The sequence below is a fragment of the Salvia miltiorrhiza genome, chromosome 1, assembly GCF_028751815.1.
Source record: "Salvia miltiorrhiza cultivar Shanhuang (shh) chromosome 1, IMPLAD_Smil_shh, whole genome shotgun sequence".
Taxonomy (NCBI): Eukaryota; Viridiplantae; Streptophyta; class Magnoliopsida; order Lamiales; family Lamiaceae; genus Salvia; species Salvia miltiorrhiza.
The window spans coordinates 9864953-9886516 of record NC_080387.1 but is presented as its reverse complement, the minus strand read 5'-3'; the positions used below and the strand labels follow the sequence as shown (position 1 = coordinate 9886516).

The window sequence follows — 21564 nt, the reverse complement described above, 5'->3', positions numbered from 1 at the left end:
GATAAAAAGGAATTTGCCAAAATCTTCGAAGCAAGTCTGGCAGGAATGGCAAAACAATACTGGGATAAAATCGAAAGCTCAGCAAGGGAAGAACTGTTTACTAGCACAAAACCTTATGAAATCATTAAGGAGGCTACTAAACAGATTAAAATCCATTTCTTGGGAATGGGTTTTTTCGAAGGATCTGCAGAAGAAAAGCGCAAGAAGTATCATCAGGCACTTTACAATCTTCGATTAATGGTGCTAGAGCCAAAAGCTCTTGATGAATTTCTACGCCTTTATACCCTATATGTTCATATGGGGGTAGTTGATGATACAACCGCCAAGGACCTCTTTTTCACAAAGTTTCCAAGTCCATGGAAGGAGATGCTCATCAACGAATATGTTTCACCGGGAGAATATCCTCTTGATAGTGCCTCAAGAAGGATGTCTTATGTCCACAAGAAGCTGTCCGAATGGTGCCAGAAGGCGGCGGACTTAAGGAATCTCAAGAAATTGAGAAGACTCAACAAGAAGTCCCCATTGATGTGCGACAACATTGATCTTCCAACAGAGATTGGTGCCGAATTGCTGTATCAAAGGAGGAGCCGAAAGAAACATAGGTATCAACCCTATGAAAGAAAGTCCAGAAGGAGTTCTTGGAAGCCAAGAACTATGTGGACCAAACAGAAGGCACGCTCTTACAAGTCAGGCCAACGGAGCGGACCATCAAGAAACCGATTCTCAAATCAAAAGAGAATCCCGGCGAAGAAAACTTTCAGGCGCACCCAGACCAAAGCAAATGAAAGTTTCAAAGATTGCAACTGCTGGACGTGCGGAGCAAAGGGGCATATTTCAACCAATTGCCCAGACAACGAGAAAAGTGAGATAAGAAGATTCGAATCCACACCGGATATCGAAGACGCTATCTTCTACCAGAAATTGATACCTGTGTATCAGTTTGAAGATATATCCTCTGACGAGAGTATATATGAGCAAGAAGAAATCTTTAGTTCTGAGGATTCGGAGATAACCAATGAATCAACCGGAGACGAGTCAGACTAGAGAGGAGCACGAGGTTCACCACACTCAGAAGGAGGATCAGAATGGATTTTCCAGTCATTTTCTGATTCCACAAGAAGAGGTGGTAAATAAACTCGTGAAGAAACTCAACAGAGAATCCGAAGAGGTACAAACCTACCAGGGGTTTTCTAATGGAAGGTTGAATCGAGTCTTAAACAGCTTGATTCCAACGAAAAGGAAGCATCATGTCTATTTTGGAGTCACAAGCCAAGAAAAGGCGCTTCCAATCGAAATTACAAGTAATCAGGTGGAAATCCAGCTGGTTCCGGCCGAGGATATTATCCAAGACCTTCAGAAAATGAAGCCAGAAGTCGCAAGCACGATTAAATGGATTCATATTGGAGCAATCCAGTTGGTGATCAAATCATCCCTTTCCCCAGGGACCGACCAACCGATTGATGTCGTACTTTGCGACAAAAGGATCAGAGATGCTAAAGCTTCAGTTCTTGGAGCATTTTCAGGCAATCTCTATGCCAAGAGGATTATAACCGAATTCTACCCGCAAATCGCTTATAATCTGCAAGATTCATCCTTCAGCCGAGCCCTGACAATCTATCAGGACTACAAGAAGAAGGAGCTAATGACGGATGGAAATAGGCCATACTCACTGACTTATCAAGTCTCGTATGCCTTATCAAATTCCCATCACACAGAATTATTTCTGGGAAAGAAATTTGTTGAAATTCCAGAAATATTCAAGGCGGTGGCCAAGGCGGTAAATCCAAACAGAGTGGAGACTCCTCAGATTGGGGAAATCGACATTGATGTTGGAGACAAGCCTGTGCTTAGCCATATCCAGAGTCTTAGACTGGGGGCACCGAGGCTATCATTTCAAGGAAATAGGCTAACTTCAGGGCCTATTACAAGGAGCTTCTCGCATTCGTATGAGAGAAGGACAATCCAGGAAACGCCTGTTCCGGACATGAAAGCTAAGCTCAAATGTCCTGAAGGATGGAGACAGGTTTCCACAAGAATTGATACAACTAACAAGGAAAACCAGTTTCCTTGCAGTTCGTTGTATTATTTGGCGAATCCAGGAGATAACCGATATATCGGAACTCTGGAGGTTGGAGGGTTTGAAATACAGACCGAAGGCCAAGCCGGACGAGAAGCTGACATCCTGATCTTAGGACGAGATTTCCTTGATAAATATAAACCATGGTCATGGAAATCAGGAGGAATGGAGATTACCATTGGACGCCAAAGAGTGATGATCCAATGACAAGTCCGTTCTCGATATACATCTCTATAGGGATGTTATATGAAAAGTACAAAGCAGAATATTTTGCTGCTTATGTGGATTCGGGAGCAGGAATCTGTACAGCAAAACGAGGAGTCTTTCCAGAAGAAGTGGAAGAAGATCTACCTCGAATTGCAGGAAGGGATTTCTCCAAAAAGATTTTACTTCTATCAAAAGGAGTAAAACAAACGGAAATATTGATCGACGGAGCAGGACAGACACCTTGGTACAAGGTCAAGACTCCACCAATTTATTTCCATGATACCGGAGCAGATATATTATTCGGAAATAATTTTCTGCAAAGCTTCAAGCGATATATACAAGACAATGAGGCCAGGAGGCTAGTGTTCACAACCAATTGTGATCACAAGATCATTGTGCAAAGGCTCAATGGAGCTTTTCATCGCTCGATGCCAATCAACTTTCGCAACAAGCGTGGTGATGATGGTAGACTCCGGCGACCCCAAATGAAGGATCAAAGGAGATTCGGAGAGGTTTTGCTCAAATGCAGAACTGAGGGATTCCCAAATCTCTCTGAGGAAGATACTCAAATCCTCAAAACATCCTTGATATCACACAAAGATATCAAGGAAGAAGAACAGGTGTCCATTGCCGACGTCAAAAGGAGAATCCAGAAGTGTTACCATGAGGATCCTTTGGCATGGTGGGACAAGAACCAACTCAGAGCAACCTTGAAAGTTAAAGCTGGAAAGGAGTATGAGTTCGTAAGGTTCAAACCTATCCTAATGAATCCTCAAGATCAACAGGATATGATGAGTATAATCAAGGAACACCTTGATTTAAAGCTAATCGAAGGAGGAAGATCACCCTACAGCAGTCCGGGATTTCTGGTGAGAAATCATGGGGAGATCAAGCGAGGAAAACCAAGATTGGTCATTAATTACAAAGGGATTAATGACATTCTTGAGTTTGACGGATATTTCATCCCAAGCAGAGAACACCTCATTAACTGCATCCGAAGTGCAAAGGTATTCTCAAAGTTCGATTGCAAATCAGGTTTTTACCAGATTCGCATGGAGGAAGAGAGTAAGAAGTTCACAGCCTTCTCGACTCCACAAGGACATTATGTCTGGAATGTCATGCCAATGGGGTTAGCCAATGCGCCGCAGATATTCCAAAGGAAGATGGATAATCTCTTCAAAGATTATTCTTCGTTTATGTTTGTTTATATTGATGACATCCTTATTGCATCAAAAAACATTCATGAACATGTCAGGCATCTGGAGATCTTTGCCGATGTTTGCCAACAAGAAGGACTAGTGCTGTCAGAAAAGAAGGCAGTCATAGCCACCCAGAAGATGGAGTTTCTGGGGATCGAGATCGATGAATCTGGGATCATTCTACAAGATCACATTGTGGAAAAGGTCCAGAATTTTCCAGAAGATCTCAAGGAAAAGAAGCAGCTCCAAAGCTTTCTCGGAGTTGTTAACTTTGCAGGAATGTTTATCAAAAATCTTGCAGAGCACCGGAAAATCTTCAGTCCTTTACTGAAGAAAGATGTTCCATTCATTTGGAAGGAGGAACATCGGGAAGGTATGAAGAAGTTGAAAGAGATTTGTAAAAATCTCCCGAAACTTTCAATACCACAAGACGAGGATGACTTGGTCCTCTACACCGACGCGAGTGATTTCTGGTGGGCAGCAGTACTCACAAAGATCACCCCATATGGAGAAGAACCTTGCAGATACTGTAGCGGTCTTTTCTCCGACGACGAAGCTGTGCGATGGCATATCAACGAGAAAGAATTCTTTGCAGTGCGGAAGGCGTTTAAAAAATGGCCGCTTTTCCTACTAGCTAAAAAATTCGTTTTGAAAGTTGATAACACTAACGTTAAAGCTTTCTTAACAAAAAAGATTGAATCTAAACCTGAAAAGGCTAGATTAATTAGATGGCAAGCAGAATGCCAATATTACGATTATGATATTGTCGTTTTGAAATCTGATCAGAATGTTCTTGCAGATTTCCTTACAAGGGATGGAGCTCCCTGAAGCGGAGGCCATCGAGGCAATACAGGGGCAGCTCTTTGAAAGCTTAGAGCTGCTACAACAAGAATGGCAGAAGTGTGTACTACACACTAAACAAGCAGGAAAGATACAAGCGGCTGATGAAGCCAAAGTATCTAGCCAAATTGATGTCTGTTTCATGAAGATGTTCAATCTTCAGGAAGCAACTGAAAAGCCGCTCTTGCGCGCAGTCCGTGAAAATCGGGCTAAAGCAATGCTTTCCGTACAGGGCGGATTACCTGTAGCAGGGGATTCAAGTACCCCTAGCCCAAGTCCTGAGAGAATGGCTTCACAGCCGGACGCTCGAGGAAAAGATGTTGTTAAGGGGTCACTCCCTGAATCAACATGTCAACCCTCCACCTCTGGGGTAAAAGAGGGAGAGATCAGCCTTAGGCCCATGACAGGCCAAGTTAAGGTTGATACTAATCTTATTATTTCTTCTCCTTCTTGGCAGATGTATCAAGATAGGTGGGAGAAACTTCTCACGAGGAGAGGCATTAATCCGGGAAATTGCCGGGTTAATGTTGCAGGAAAATATCCAAGGGTTTGGATGACTCCAGGAGCCAATCCAAACGATGTTAAGGAATGGTATGAGTTTGGGGCATTAGCCTCAGTTTATACCACTTCTCCGGCCTTCACCGAAATCAAGGGTCTACCCAAATGGATCCAGAAAACGGTGTTCGACGCATGGGAGAACAACGAGTCCCTCAAAAGGGGAGACGTTCTGGAATTGTACTTCTTTAGTGCAGCTCCAGAGCCAGTGGGCAAAGGAGTCTACGAAGCCTTCCATTTCATCAAGCTTCGGAGACCAGATACGGGAGCCTTGAACCGAATCAAAGTTCCTGAGTTTAATGCTGCCATCGTCTCAACCTTTACGGAGGATCAAATCTCCACGAGACGAGCATGGGGTCTTTGGGTCTGTCTCACAGAGATGGACAAAATGAAGTCCAGATTCAAGTTCTTTCAGAGCTCAGATCTGGGAACGTTCCTGGTCAACACCATGACAGGAACCACAACCCAGTTTGCCGAAAAATCTTTCGAGAACAAGAGGCAGACAATATGGGGAAACAAGATAGCGGGGAGCAAAGAGACTCGTCGCAAATTCTGCAATATGGCTCATGTGAGCCATTGGATCGAGAGGATCTGCGACCAATGCTCGTCGCAGAAGGAGCCAGAATTCGGTAAAGGTTTCCTCCCGAAACCTGACAGAAGGAGGTTCCGGTCTGATGAGCATGATGAGCGTCAGACCCCAAAGGGAAGAACTCCGCGGGCACCAAAAAAGTAAGGTGGCCGACAAAGCAAGGTGAATCATGTGATTCACAACAAGAATCGCACCCACAAAAGAAACGACAAAAGTGGGTGGAAGAACAGGAGGACCACTCACCAAAAGCTCCAGGACAAAAGTGAGTGGAGAGAAAAGCAGCCGGCCCCTACCAGCATTATCACAAGAAGATAAAGCAGGGGTCCAGCACTATGTGATGCCATTAACAAGTGTCGGCAATCAAGGCCGACAAAAGAAGGTGGATGTCATATTCAAGCAAGCTGGCCACTAGGATGGAATCCGAGGCCAACAACCGAGCAATAATAGAGGGGTTCAAACCTCTATATAAACACAAGAGCTGGAGAGAAGAGATCATCGGGAAAATTCACAACATTTTCACACACCACTTCCTCTCTCTAGAAATTATCTTTGTATTTTTAAATTCTTGTTTTAAAGTTTTCGTTTTAAGTTTTAGTTTTTTTTATTTTTATGTACACAAGTATTAGCTACTATGAGTAGCTAAACAAGTTAGTCTCCTCCCTTGGGGAGTATTTTATGAAATAAATTAAATTTTATATAATTCCTCTATAAACACTTAGTTTTTGTCCAACTATTCCGGTTTAGTAAAAATATTTTCTTTTCATTTTTCAACAAAAATATTTGGAGTCGAGACACAGTGAAGGAGGGAAACTGATTCCTGAAGGTGACCATTCGGCGAAAGCCGGAACACAGTGAGGGGAGAAGGTTGCAACCATCACTTGCGAGTGTGTGGTTGGACGAAGGCCGAGGAGGCAAGAAGTCCATAAAACGCGATAAAAGCTCCGGAAGGTGACCAGTCGACGAAAGGTATACTGTTGGTTTATGATTTGAATTATTTAGAAGTTGTACGGAAGCATGTTGGGCCTGATTATGTCTTAAATTGAATTATGATAATTTGAACATATTATGGTTTAATGATGGATTTGTTGAGGATTGGTGGAGGGGTAGTTTTGGCATTAATAAGGAGTTGGGGATGGTTGATATGTGTTTTGTGAAAGTGGGTATTTTTGATAGATAAGTTATGAAGGTGGGTATTTTAAATTTTGACCCTTAAAAGTAAATAGATTCAGTATATTTTTTTTTTTATCAAAGTGGATATTTTTCACCTACAACTGATCAAAAATGAAAATCTTTATGTACTAGCATTCAATTAAAAAAAATGTTTTTTGAATCAAGAGAATAAAAGTTTAGAGTTACAAGGGTAAATGTACAATTTTAGTAGAAAAAATAGAAAAATAAAAATGAAGCAGTAGGGTGTTCACGTGCAGCAACGTGATGTAAAAGCTCTAGTCCCAACTGAGGCTGCCTTTTGTGTGTTGTTTTTATACAAAACAATGTCATATTTTTGGAGTCTCTCTAAACAGCCTGTCATTTGTATTTACCTACTCGCACTCTCATACTCGCCTTCTTTTTCAGATTCTTGTCGCAATTACTTTTACAACCTGTCGCTACATCAAATTTTCACACATTTAACTCATCATTGCAATAATATTACCTCTATATATATATCCTCTATGTGACATTGAAAACAACTAAACTGCTTCTTATTTAATCATAGCATGCAAATTATTCATAAAATCAGCTTCTTTTTAAATGAAACCAACCAACTAAAATTTGAGTTCAATGTCTCACCTCCCCAGCCAGAGAGAGAGCGAGAGAGACACCTCATCATGAAAACACAAGTATGTCAGAGAAAAATTTCATATTATTAATATCTTCAACAAACTTGAACAACTAGTAAAATTGAAGTCTCACAACTATGAGAATCAAATTTTGATTCTATGACCTCCCCATTTTTTCTTGTTAATTTTCTATGACAATACACTCGTAACTATTGATTTATTGGCATTGATGAACACAATGATGTAACTGTAAATTTAATTAGTTTAACCTAAAAGAACACCTAGGCATTAAAATGTAACTATGGTTCTTCTGCACACTCATGGGCCGTTTGATTTGCAGTTTATGATTGATTAGAATTAAAATTATCTTGAGAAATTAGTGTGGATTAGTGTGGATTTATATTATTTCATGGGTGTTTGATATCATGGCTACTTAATCCTATATTATGTTTGATATCCATAGGATTATGTTGGATTATATTATCTAATATCAAAACTATCCTCACATAATTTTAAAAATATCATGTGTGTCCACCATTACTTGGGCATTTGCATCGATATGCGTGAGGAAGGGTAGCATAATTTTTATCCAACTTCTCAGTATTAAATTTATCTGAGGGGGGTGGGCGGATTATTAGTATGGGTAAATCCCACAAAATAGCATGGAGAAGTAGGATTAAGTAGGAGTTGACCATATTAACTGCACATGATATCAAACATCACACTAATCTGTATTAATTTAATTTATCCTACCTATAAACCCATATCAAATAGGCCCTCATAATGCTATTTGCTACATACCAAAAAATACACCAACCAATTTCAATAACTTAGCGTAGAAAAATGGCTTAAATCTCCAATTCGATTGCACCAAAATTTGTACATGATGGAATGAGAAAAAGTAGGTGCACAATAATTAATGGATCCAAATCGTCCTACATTTTCCCATACAAATTACGCTCTCGTCACAGAAAATAAATTATGATCAAAACCCCCAAAACAAATTGAACACTAATTTTAGTTCCCAATTCACACTACTAAGTAAAGAATTTCCTTTGAATGTGTAACGAAAAATAGTAAGACGAAAAACCCAATGAAGAAAATAAATATTAAAATTTACCAGAAATTAGGGCACAAATTCATTCTCCAGCAAGGGCTTCGTCCGCGTCTCCATCGCCACCGGCGCCTTCGTGTTCCCCACGGCGGTCATCGGCAGCGGCACCCCCACCTCAGCCGCGTGCTCCATCCGCCGGATCTTTTTCCGCCGCCGACACCTCCTCACGTAAGCAAACAACACCGCCAGCGCCAACACCAGCGCCACCCCTCCCAACACCGCAGCCACAATTATCCAAATCCTCTTCTTCCCCTTTCCCTTCCCCTTCGCGGGGATACTCGGCGGCGCACCTCCGCTGGGCGCTGGCGCCGGCGCCGCCACCGTCTCCACCACAATTGAGTAATGCCCCTGGTCAGCAGTCAAACAAGTCGTCCCATTCACCACATTGTCGAACTCCACGCTACCGTCCAACGCGAAATGCACGCATTTAGGCGGTAACCCGCCCGGCCCGGCCCGAACCGCGGGAAATGTGACCGAAATGCGGTCGGCGGCGGCCATAATATCGAGCTCCGAGAGATTTTTGGCCGATAAATTGGAAGCGTCGTAGGCTAAAAGCCCCAAAACCGGTGCTAAAAACGTCTGGCCGGGAAGAGAATAGTATGATGAAGACCAATTGCCCAAATTGTGGTAGACTAACACAAGCCTCTCAACATAGGGCTGCGCAGTGACACCTACTGGGAGGCGAAACTCTTTGTACGCCGCCCCCTTCCGCCGCAGGCTGCCGCTCCTGAGCCGCAGCGCCGCCACGGCGATGCCGGTCAAGTTGGACGGCACATTGCCGTCGTAGACAATGCCGGTCTTCGGCCTGACTAAAGCCCTAAACGCGTAGTCCTGGAGCAGAGAATCGAGCGCGATAGCTGAGAGCTCCGATCTCGGTTGAGCAATCGCCGCTTGGAACAGAAGAATTGTGCAGAAATATGCTAGAAGCATCGAGAAAAACAATCCGAGATTCAAACAAGCCTCTTCAGAAAATGCAGAGAGCAAGAAATCGAGAGTGCTTTAATGGCCGCCATATCCCCTTTTCCTGTTGAAAAATCCGATCCGTGGAAAATCAAATCTAGCTACAGAGATGCAGTAGCAGCAGCAAAGAAATGGATCGCGAACTTGCCTAAGATAAGAGGATCTGTGGGAAAAATACAAGGGATTCTGGCATGAGGAATCAAGGCAACAAGTTCGCAGAAGCTGAAAAAAGGGAAGAAATTTAATATATTTAGCAGATAAAAAAAAAAAAAAGAGTACAACTGGAAAGGAAAATAAATGGGGAGCAACTAACCACACCACACAGCTGTGGTCTGCGACAGAGCAGATTCCACCGCTTCTGTAATAATTACAAAACCCCCAGCCAATTATGGAATGACACGTCAGCTCGAGATTAGACCATTAAAGACCAAAAAATTTATAAGGACCACCTGCTTGTGTGATGGCCAAATTTGCAAAAAAAAAAACTTCGAATCTTTTGGTAAATATTTTAGTGTGATGGGCAATTCCTAGGTATTTTTCACTCCTCATTATTTATGGTAAAGATCTTCCATATCATTCTGTAACCATTGGATCATACTCATATTTTCTTCTAATCTCTACGGAATAAATCTTCACATTTCATAAACTTTACTTTCTCGTCACATTAATTATTTCCTAGCGTTTCCTCAAAAAAAAAAAAAAAAAAAAAAAAATCCTAGCGTAAACCATTGGAGTATTGGAGTATTAGTTATGACCGGGTTGACTTTGTCCCTTGGTGTTTAAATTCGCCCTTCACTTTTCCTATTCAAAAATCTTGGGACTAAATCCCCTTATAAAATCTTGCGAGTAAATGTAGGAATTAAATGCATTAATGGGTATTCGCCGTTACTTAAATAAATTTATACTATCAAATTCTTTTTTTTCATCATTCCAATTAAATTGATCAATTTTTTATATGAAATAAATATAAACAAGTTTCTTAAATTCTGTGCTGAAAAAAAGTTGATCAACTTAGCTACGACGTAGGGAGCAATTCATATATACTACTCCCTCCGTCCATAAAATAGAGTCCCGTTTAAAAATGGATATGGATTTTAATAAAGTTGTTAGAAGTGGAATAAAAGTACAATTTGTAGGGGTAGTGTTAATACAAAAAAATAGAATAAAAGTACATTATTAGTTAACAAATGAAATAAAAATAAAAATATGATTTATAGTTAAATATAGGGTTAATTACGCCAAAAACCATGAACTATACCCCAATTTTCAACTTTTCCATGAACTTTTTTTTTATAAAAAATTCCCTGAACATAATGTGTTGAACAATTTTTCCATAACTTTCAAGAATCCCCAAATTCATAGCTGACATGGCATGTTTTAAGTGACCGGATATATGATATGGCATCGCCGGCGGAGAATTGAAACGACGTCGTTTACTTGGAGGTAAACGACGTCGTTTAATATCAGCCCCCCTTTTTGAGCCCTAATTTCGACGGAGGCGAAGGCGGAGGATCAGTGCCGGAGATGCAGTGCAGCGGCGTGCTGGTTTGCAGCAGCGACCTCGCACGGTGCTGGTTTGCTATTGCCCGTTCTTGTGCGTCGCCGGACGCTAACCTTATCGCAATAATTGATGTCTCTTCGATTTTGGATAGAGGGGTGGATCTGAGGGGGTGGGCGGCGGAAGGGGCGCCGGATCTGGTGCAGCAGCGGGTGGAAGGAGGTGAAATTAGGATTTGCGGGTGGGGGAAACGGGGGAGACAAAATTAAGGTTGGAGCGTCGGATCTGCTTTCGCCCTCTCTCTTCCCCTTCTTTCTCGCTCTCTCGGTCGGACGACCATCGGCGAAGAGCCAACGCCGCTCAATTCTGCTCTGCTCTGCTCAACGCCGCTCTATTCTGCTCTGCTATGCTCTACTATGCTCTATTCTGCTCTGCTCTGCTCTACTATGCTCTACTCTACTATGCTCTGATCTACTATGTTCTGCTCTACTCTACTCTGCTCTGCCCTGCTGTAAACCCTACCCCTTCTTCTCGAAGTTCGGCGACTACACAGCCATAGGGCTGTTGCCGCAGAGCTCCAGATCCCCCACCTTCTTACACCTCCTCTGCGCTTCGATTGGACAACAACCTGACCACCACCGTGCAAACGAAGAGAATACATGTGTAACTGTTTCTGACATGGAGGAGGAGTTCGCCGGACATGGAGGAGGGAATGCGGTGGGCGGTGGAGAGAGGGGGCGGCGGATCTGGTGGGGCGGTGGGTTCGTCGGACATGGAAGAGGGGGAAGAGAAAGAGAATGGTTTTTTGTTTTTTTTTTTTCAAGTGTCAATTTTTAGTCCAAATAGACGCCACGTCAGCTCGATATTACCACGTAGGCGACAAGTCAGCCCGGAGCTTCACCGGATAAAAAAGTATGGAAAAATTGTTCAACACATTAAGTTCAGAGAATTTTTGATAAAAAAAAAAGTTCATGAAAAAGTTGGAAATTGGGGTATAGTTCATAGTTTTTGGCGTAATTAACCCTTAAATATAAGAGAAAATGTATGATGTGATGGTTCAAAAAAGTTAAATGAAACTCTTCTTTGTGGAAAAAAAAAGGGTAAGTAGAACATTTTTTCGTGGACGAGGAAGTATTTTTTTTTAGCCCACTAATTCATACGTACTAAACATAAATGTTCACGAAACAAGTACCACAACATAAGTAACGACCTTAGCTTAAGGTTCTCTTTTCTCAAATTTTTGTCCCTCTTGACAATAAATTACTATATGCCTACCAATTAACATGATCAAGTTCTTTTCGGCACATGTTAAGGAGCTACTCTTTCCGTTCCGATTCAATAGACCACATTTTTTTATTCGATGTTCCATTCAATAGGCTACTTCTAAAAATAGAAAGTAAATACATAATAAATAAATCTTACATAACTCATTATTTACATATGTCATTGTGGCCCATACATAATTACTTCTCTTCTCATTTAAATACTACTCCCTTCGTCCAATTGATAATGACTCATTATTATTCAGCACATTTATTTAAAAATTGCAATAGCTTGAGTTTATGTCGAGTAAAATCATAATTTTTATGCAATAACTTACAAAACACCAAACACGGATAAATCAAATTTGAAAAATCAAGACCTATAAAGACCTTGGTATAATTTAAAATGAGACGTTTAATCTGTGAACTTTCAAGTCAACTCATACTACACTACTAATTAGTACTTACCGTACTCATTTTTAGAGTTAAGAAGGATTTATTTTCCTCTTGCTAAACGTGAGTAAACAATATAGAATCTTTGGTCTTTAATTTGAGTCCCACTAATATATGAGTTGTATTTTATTTTATTTAGATATGATCTAATTCATACTAGTTTCGTAGCTTGACTATTGTGCCACTATAGTAATTTTGGTAATACTCCTATTAACCAATTCACGCTATAATTTGTATATTATATCTAAAAAAACGAAATGTAAACATAGCTGTATTTTGCATGCAATTTATTTAAGAGAGAGAAATATTAATTAAATAATTCCTTTAGGCCCACACCACCTTGATGTATGTAACAAAAAAGTAATTATTTCACTAAATCAGCCACCTATGCAGAATGCAGTATAACTACAGTAGGCAGAATTACAGTTGCTCCATAAAGATGAAGAAATAAATTTACAGTTCACAATCGCCAATTTCACAATTGTCATAAAGAAGCAGACAAGCTTACAAGTGTTGGACCAGTTTCTCTCTATAGGAAAACAAGAAACAAAACAAAGTGTTATATCATCAGCATACGACAATCACGAGCCTATTGGGCTTCTTCATCTTCAAATGAGAGAGGAGTAAGAGTGGAAGATTATCAGAAATAAAATAATTTACAGAAAAAAGTAAAGTAATAAAAAAAATCGAAAGAAGACAGCTGACAGATTCCAAATTCACAAAAATGAGAAACTGGGATCAACTCAACTCAACTTAAACCTTTGTAAATGGTACGGATACTATGAGACCGCACCACTGGAATCCATTCAGTTCTTTCTAACATCTTCTCCTGGCATCTGGACATACGGGTTGACCAAGCCAGTAGTTTGTGGAGCCTCTTGGAGCTCTACGGACGGGGCAGTTTTGAGAGAGACATTCTGCGGTGGTTTGGACATTGCGCCATGGGGAACAGTTGGAGTTGGAGAGGCTGCAGAGGATTGTGTATTAGCAGCTGTGGTTAACTTGATGGGGTAGACTTCCGTGACCTCTTCACTGCCTTCATCAAAATACACAACATCCTGCATGGTAAGTTGATGGTATTCGACAATCTCCCTCAGGAAACGGTTCTCCCGTGCGTAGACTGAGTTCTCTTGGGCCAGTCGAGCTTTCTCAGCCAAAAGAGACTCGAGTTGGAGCCTTATCTGATTAACAATATTGCAATTCCCTTGTTATGTACGCATTTTATAAATCCAGAACAGATCTGTAGTAGCAGTTGAATGAACCATCTCCTTTTCATTCATGGATAAGGTGAATCTAAAATTTTAAAAGGCCTCAGAAAGCTCTGAATATTGTAGTTGAAACTCAAAAAGGCATATAAACAAAGCATCTTTTCAGTGCTGAAAACACAAACGTAATGTGTAAGGAAATAGGAAATTTCAGCTTTTGGACAACAAATGATATTTCTACTTGTGGAAAGCATATGACATTCCTTTTCTCCCGAAAGATCTCAAGGACATTTAGGTTTATCTAATATAATTCTCTATGTTTGCAAACACCCACACATTTCAAGACACATTCCAATAATATGCACAACCGTACAATTGTATATAAAATGGTGACTAGCACATGGTTCAACCATGATGCTGGATTAGCACAAGTATTGCAGTCAGTTAATTAAGGGCCTTCAATAACCTTTAAACTAAGTTGTAAGTTAATAATACCATATGACTTCAGATAGGTAATTTGGGTATTTTTTTTGTTGGAAATTAGCGTGGTTAGAAAGCATACATTTACTCATAAAAGTGACTAACTGCTAGATTTATTAAATTCGCTCGCACAGTTCTTCTAAAATTTATGCTGATAGTTCATGAGAAAACAACCTCAAATATATCTGGAACATAACCTTTTAATTTGTTTATGTTTAAACCTAAATGTATATTGTAACTTGATCCTGGAATGAGAAGTCTAAATATGCATGCATTTAAAGATGCAAGCTTAGTGCAAAACCCTTCACCCTACAGAGATAGACAAAGCAATTTGTTATGCAGAGTTTCTTTATCAAATTAACTCAATATTCAACAAAAGGTATAAAGGACTGCCCCCATAAGGTAAAAAACCGTGGCGGAATTTTACTTATTTTTTGAGCTCTGACAATATTTTAATGGACACATACATATACATATTTATTGTGCTTTTTTGGCACATAAAACACATACATATTTTCTTTGATATCTTCAAATATGAGACTTCCAAATACAACTTAAGGACACTAGTTCCATCCAGCAGGATGTTTGGGAAATTGACAGAGGCACTTGATAAAATGATTTGGATATGAAATAGTCATGAGGAGGATTTCAAAACCAGTGATAATGAAACCTGACCAGGATGTTTCAGATTTTTAATCTTCATTATAAAGTATCAACACCCCCACATCCACACCCCCCAAAAGGCAGGTATTCTTATATTCGGGTAGAGATTACTTACTAAGTCATCATCATCTGGGTTGTCTCCTTTTTCACGGCTTTCCCTAAGCATCCTGTTTTCTTCTTCTAGCTGAGCACATCGGTCCTTTGCAAAAGCAAAATCAGCTTTGACTGTCTTCAGCTCTCTCATCAGAAGTTTTGCTTTAGCAGCCATTGCCATTGCAACCTGAGAGTTTGGAACAGAGACTATCATGCATCTCATAAATATTACAAAAATTATGATTTCCAAACTGAGTTGCAGCTTCATCTCAAGTTGGATGGATCAGATGCTTCAGGTGACTAGCAATATCTACTATATAATTCACATTACCCCAAAACAAGTTGTGTGGAAAGGCTTAACAAGCATAAAGGCAACAACGATAGACGTGCAAATGAGCGCAGATGAATTTCTGATTCGGAAATTTCAAACAAGAGAAGCATTCCAACAGAGTAAGACACAAGATTAGAAAGAAAAGGATTAGATGCTTAGTAGTCATCTCGCAACAAAGTTCCAATAAGAAAATGTTTGAAAAGCCTCTTGTTATTGCAGGGTTGCTTCAACTTACCAGCTCCATCATCACCCATGGTATAACTATTAAGAGTTTGCGTTGAGGCTAACTGCAACCAATACAAGCTTTCTTTGAATGTATTTTTTCTAAATCTTGTTTCCTTTAATCAAGCATGACTTGTTTACAAGTTATTATATAACACAGCGCCAAGGCAATAATCTCTATAAATCCTTCTGTATACTCTAGTTGAATAAGCATCCAATGTATCTTGAACACCATTAACAGTGTTCATACAAGTTAGTGAATACAGTATAGTTGACATTGATTTCCTTTAATATTATATACTGCTGTACAAGTTGTATTTATTAACGGCAGAGATTATAGTGTGCATCATGGGTTTAGACATGGAGGACTTGACAAAATAGCATAAAGAAAAAAACTGTGTTAGCTCGAAAATTTCTCGTGTTCTAAAACTAACACTACAAAGTTGCAACCTTACGTCGCGAGATGCCTTCAGCTGTGTTTCCACTGTACTGTGATTCTCAGGTTGCACATGACTCTGTTGCATAGGTTGTCGTCTCAGGCTGTCAAAATTTGAAGCCTGGTTCTGTGATCCAGAGCTATTATTCTTTTTCCTTATCTGAATCTTACGAGTCTCTTGAATTAAGCCTGCTGTACGGTTCTCAACAGCTGTGATACCCTCCTGCAACCCAGTAGAGAGAACATGTCATTTTGATTTTTGAGTGATTTATGCCAAAAAGTGGTTTTAAAAATACCAGCAGCTGCAGTCTGATTAACTAAGCAGAACAATTAGCAAGAAAATCTCCACCAAGAAATAAAACTAAAGTAATAAAGACTTAACATGACAAAGCCCACTTGCAAGTTACAATCCCATACTCCTGTCACAATGAATCAGAAACAAGAGAATGAAAGCCTACCTCAAGAGATTTTCCAATGGTGCCACCGATATAATTAAGGGATGAAGCAATAGCATCTAGTCCCTTCTGTATCCCAGGACCCTCGGTCTTCCGACGGCTGTCTGGAGAATCATATGTGCTATGGTACTGATCAAAGGAGAAAAGAAATAAGTTTGAGTAAATGAATAATGTGGAAAAGTGAAATTTCCATAGAACAAGGTCTGAAATTTCACAGGTCAGAAGTGATTCCTCTAACACCAACCTTCATAAAGTTATTGTGAATTGTGACTTTCAGTATGGTCAAATTGCTGAAATAAATTTAAGCAAAAAATTCGCACCTGACCCTTTTTGCTTCTATCAGATGCCTGAAAAGTGGTATCTCTGGGTGTCTCATGTTGCTGAGTTGTATCATCATCCTCATCAATAATTGATTTAGCTTTGCGAGCTAGCACCCCCCAAAATCCTTGCTTAGATTCATTTATGCTCTTCTTTGGTGCATGGTCATAGATGGATGGATCCTATATTTAATACTGACAATATTACTTCACCAAGTATAAGATGATCGGAGCAATCTGCACAATCAATCTAGTACTCAAACAACACCAGAATATTATCAAATTAATATAGGTTATTAATATGAATGAAGTAGCTACAAGAACTAGTCAATAATTAATCGAATACAACTAAGATCCTTATAACTAATATATAATTCTAAAATAAAATTATAATAACTGAAAGTAATGATGTGTGTTGAATTTGAAAATAACCCCACTAACTATCACCAATTTTTCTAATTTATAGGACCCCTTCTCCACTCACCAAATATACAACTAGATTTTCTTAAGACTCATGTCGCCTCCACTTAGGAAGATGTGTCATGGTCAGAGGGAGTACAATTTATTAGTTATCAGTTTTATCAACAAAACGTGGTTTGGTACATTATAGAGTGTTTTTGGGAACTATAGCAGGATCTACCTATACAAGACTAAATAACTATAGAAAATGACCATCAGTCACAAGACATAGGGATGAAAAGTGGACATATTTGGCAAGAACCATCCTACCACCAAATTCAAGGCCATCCAACCTTGCACCAAAACACTTAAATCCATTAACTCACTTATATAATCAAGAACTTTAAGCGTGTAAACAGATTTCATCTAGAGTCCATCTACCAAAGTTAAGTAATCAAATGATACAAATTTCTGTTGCTGATTCCAAGATCCACACAGTTCTATAATTATACTCATCCATTTCCAAATATAACCACAACCATAGCAGTAAAATTCAATTGAATTCCTAATCCAACATGCATTCTCCCCACATGTCCCAATTCAGATCCTACAGGAAGCCTTCAACCAAGAGTCCACTAGAGACGAGAATACTTGTTCGACTCTGTCATGAATGCATAAGTCATACTCACTCATTTCATCTCTAACATTCGCAATTTCGCATAACTACTAAACTTATCCAGAGGAAATATCGAACCTGAAGCCAATACCGCATTCACCAACAGATTAGAAATGCAAACCCTACAGATGCAATTGTACTAGGGAGGAAGGTTTTCGATTGATCTTACATTCATCATTCTAGAAGCACAAAACATCAAATCTCAAGGAGCATTGCACCGTAAAACTCACATTAGGGAACATATAAACAAATTGCTAATAGAAAACAATAAAGAAGTAAAAAAGAAAAGAGATATAATAGGGAACAAGTTCAATTCAAAACAAATCAGCAGGCCTAAAACTAAACACGAATAGTAGCGCCAGAATCGCACCTTAGCAGCGGAAGGAGCAGAACCGCGCGGAGAAGAGAGAGCCGACTGTTCGTAGACAGAAGAGAGAGATGAATCCCTGTACGCCGAAGAAGCTCTGATAGCTTTGGTGGCGAGTGAGGAGGCGGAAGAAGAAGATGATGAACTGTCGGCGGAAGGCGGCGGCGGAGGATCGTAACTGTAGGAGAAGCCGCCGTCTGCCTTCCCGATTTGTTGCCTCCTCCTAAGAGCCATTATTCACCGGAACAAAAAATCTTCTCCTTCTGGATCTTCTGAGAGAATTGACGGTTTTCTTCTTCAAAAATTGGGGGGTTTTGCCCAGAAGCAGAGGAGAAATCAATTCAGTTTGAATTGAAGTTCGAATCAGAATCTCATTGATAAGTTCAATGAGATTTTGGATTCGGATTTGGTGTAATCAACTTGGGAAATGAAGAAATTGGAAAGAAAAAAAGAAGAAAAAGTGAGAGTGTCAACGCGAGGAAGACGATCGGTTGAGTTTCGTTGAGTTCACGTTGGGGACTATCTTGGAATCTGGATCTGATTCCTCTAATTACATTTACATACATCGCACACATAATTCTTGTTTTTACATAAATAACTACTCCATAAAAAGTTAAATATTTTCAAAAAAAAAATAAAAAATTATACTCCCTCCGTCCCTAAAATAACTTCTTCTTTTTCCATTTTGGGACGTCCCCCAAATAACTTCCTCTTTCTTTCTTTCCATTTTTGGAAACCTACCCCACCACTAATAATACTTTATTTATTCTTATTTTTCACTTTTTCACCACTTCCAATACTAATTATAACACTTTTTACAACTTCCAATAATAATTATATCACTTTTTCTCCATTATCAATACACTTTACAACTTTTTATTAAAACTCGTGCCGTCCCCAAAGAGGAATCCATTTCAGGGACGGAGGGAGTACAAAGTTAAAGGTAAATATCATGAAAACCCAAGTATACCCGATTTATCAAATATACCCTGAAACTTTCAAAATGTTATCTAAACCCTCAAACTATCAAATTTTTATCAAATATATCCCGCATCTATTTTCCGATCACCAAAAACGTGATGTGGCTCGCCGGATGCCACAATGTAATTTATATTCTATTTTTTTAAATGCAATGACAAAAGCGATGTCGTTTCGTACCATATCATTTTAAAAAAAATCACTTTGAAATTTAAAATTCACTCCTATCGTGCTTGAAATTCACGCTAATAACCTAGAATTATGAATAAGCACGATAGAATATGGTACGAAACGAAGTCGTTTTTTCAGTGTCATTTTAAAAAAAAAGAATATAAATTAAATTGTAGCATCCGGCGAGCCACATCACGTTTCTGGTAACCGAAAAATAGATGCGAGATATATTTGATAAAAACCTAATAGTTTGAGGGTTTAGAAAACATTTCGAAAGTTTCAGGGTATTTTATATAAAGTGGGTATAGTTCAGGAGTTTCATGATATTTACCCCAAAGTTTTATACACACACACACACACACACACACACACACACACACACACACACACACATATATATATATATATATATATATATATATGGTGTGGTTCTAGAGAGAACTACATTATTTGTGAGAAAGGGAGAACCATCAAATCTAATGCATTCACTGTAAAAATTAATGCATCCGCTGTTAAAATTAATGCACTCAAAAAAATAAAAAAAAATGCTCCCTTCAGGATTCGAACCCAGGATCTGCATTCATCCAACAAGATGATGCATCCACCGTAGATCTTGATGATCGAATGGCTGAAAATGGTTCTCCGGTCTTCTTTTATTTATGGTTCTTTCCTGAACCTCTCCCTATATATATATATATAGGGTTGGGTTCCGGTAGTATCCAAGCTTATAATAGATCCGTAGATCCAAATCTAGACCACACATTTATGACATGTGGCGCATAAAGATGGTGACATGTGGGAATGTATTTCAAGGCAAAATCTGGAGAGGGGTAAAATTGGAATGTAATTTTCGGATTTAATAATTAAAAAAATATATATATTTTTTTTAGATTTTCTCAAAATAGATATATTTTAGATGCATATAGTTTCACACGAAGATGCATAAAGTTTTCACATGAAATGAATTACTTTGAACAGAAAAATGCATTTGATATTTACAGTTTTGGTATTTTCACCACCCCACCCCTCACCACCCCCAACCCACCCCACACCACCCCCCAACCCTCTCCATTACCACCCCCAAAATAGTCATGTTTCACATGCATATAAAATCAAACAAAACTGTATAAAGATTTTACATAAAAATGCATTAAATTATACAAAAAATGCATTTCATTTTAATAAATCTGGTATTTTCGCCACCCCACCCCTGCCCCACCCCCCACCCCCCACCCCCACCCCCACCCCACTCCCCCACCCAAATTTATTTACTTATTTTTTTAAAAAAAACTGATTTTTTGACCACTGACCCCCCACCCCCCCCAAATTTTTTTTTCAAAACTGATTTTCTGATTGTTGAGTCGATGACCCACCCACCCCCCACCCCCCACCCACCCTCCAGCCCAAAAAAAATTATATTTTTTCAAAAAATGTAATGCATTTTTGTGTGAAAGTATATGCATTTTTGTGTGAAAGTATATGCATTTCTGTGCGAAAGTATATGCATGTAAAACATGTAATTTTTTTATGCATGTAAAAATCAGTTTTTCAAAAAAAAAAAATTTGGGGGGGGGGGGGCTGGGATGGGGGGGGGTCAGTGGTCAGAAAATCAGTTTTTGAGAAAATAAAAAAATATAAAAAAAAAATTTGGTGGGTGGGTGGGTGGGTGGGAGGGTGGGGGTAGGGGTGGGTCAGTGGTCAGAAAATCAGTTTTTTTTAAAAAAAAATTTGGGGGGGGGGGGTGGGGGTGGGGGGTAGGGGGTGGCTGGGGGTGGGGTTCATGGGTGGGGTGGGGTTCAGGGGTGTGGGGGGTGGGGTTGGGGTGGGGTGAAATCTTATGCATTTTTATATGAAACTTTATGCATTTTTATATGAAAATTCATGTATTCTCGTATGAAACTTTATGCATTTAAAATATACCTATTTTGAGAAAATCTAATTTTTTTTTTAATTTTGAAAATTACATTCCAATTTTACCCATCTCCAGATTTTTCCTTGAAATGCCTTTATGCATCTTGATGCGCCACATGTCATAAATGTGTGGTCTAGATTTGGATCTACGGATCTATTATAAGCATAGGGATCCACATGAACCCAACCCTATATATATATATATATATATATATATATATATATATATATATATATATATAGGGTGTGGTTCTAGAGAGAACTACATTATTTGTGAGAACGGGAGAACCATCAAATCTAATGCATCCACTGTAAAAATTAATGC

The 21564-nt window shown here is 39.3% G+C and overlaps 2 protein-coding genes across 3 annotated transcripts; both read right to left on the bottom strand.

Moving 5' to 3' along the window:
• Nucleotides 1-6776: 6776 nt before the first annotated feature.
• LOC131006534 (uncharacterized) lies at nt 6777-9611 on the bottom strand. 2 transcript variants are annotated; one of them, XM_057933687.1, is made up of 2 exons: nt 8369-9611; nt 6777-7074 (listed from the first exon to the last, which is right to left on the bottom strand). In XM_057933687.1, exon 1 carries the CDS (start codon nt 9290-9292, stop codon nt 8375-8377), a length of 918 nt encoding a protein of 305 aa, XP_057789670.1. In that variant the 5' UTR covers nt 9293-9611; the 3' UTR covers nt 6777-7074; nt 8369-8374. The 2 variants fall into 2 exon arrangements, with proteins under 2 accessions (XP_057789670.1, XP_057789671.1); XM_057933688.1 differs by having other exon boundaries at nt 6777-7068.
• A 3335-nt stretch (nt 9612-12946) lies between these two features.
• LOC131006533 (uncharacterized) lies at nt 12947-18780 on the bottom strand. Its single transcript, XM_057933686.1, has 6 exons — nt 18183-18780; nt 16741-16920; nt 16424-16549; nt 15985-16188; nt 14999-15163; nt 12947-13716 (listed from the first exon to the last, which is right to left on the bottom strand). Exons 1-6 carry the CDS (start codon nt 18411-18413, stop codon nt 13342-13344), a joined length of 1281 nt encoding a protein of 426 aa, XP_057789669.1. The 5' UTR covers nt 18414-18780; the 3' UTR covers nt 12947-13341.
• Nucleotides 18781-21564: the final 2784 nt, after the last annotated feature.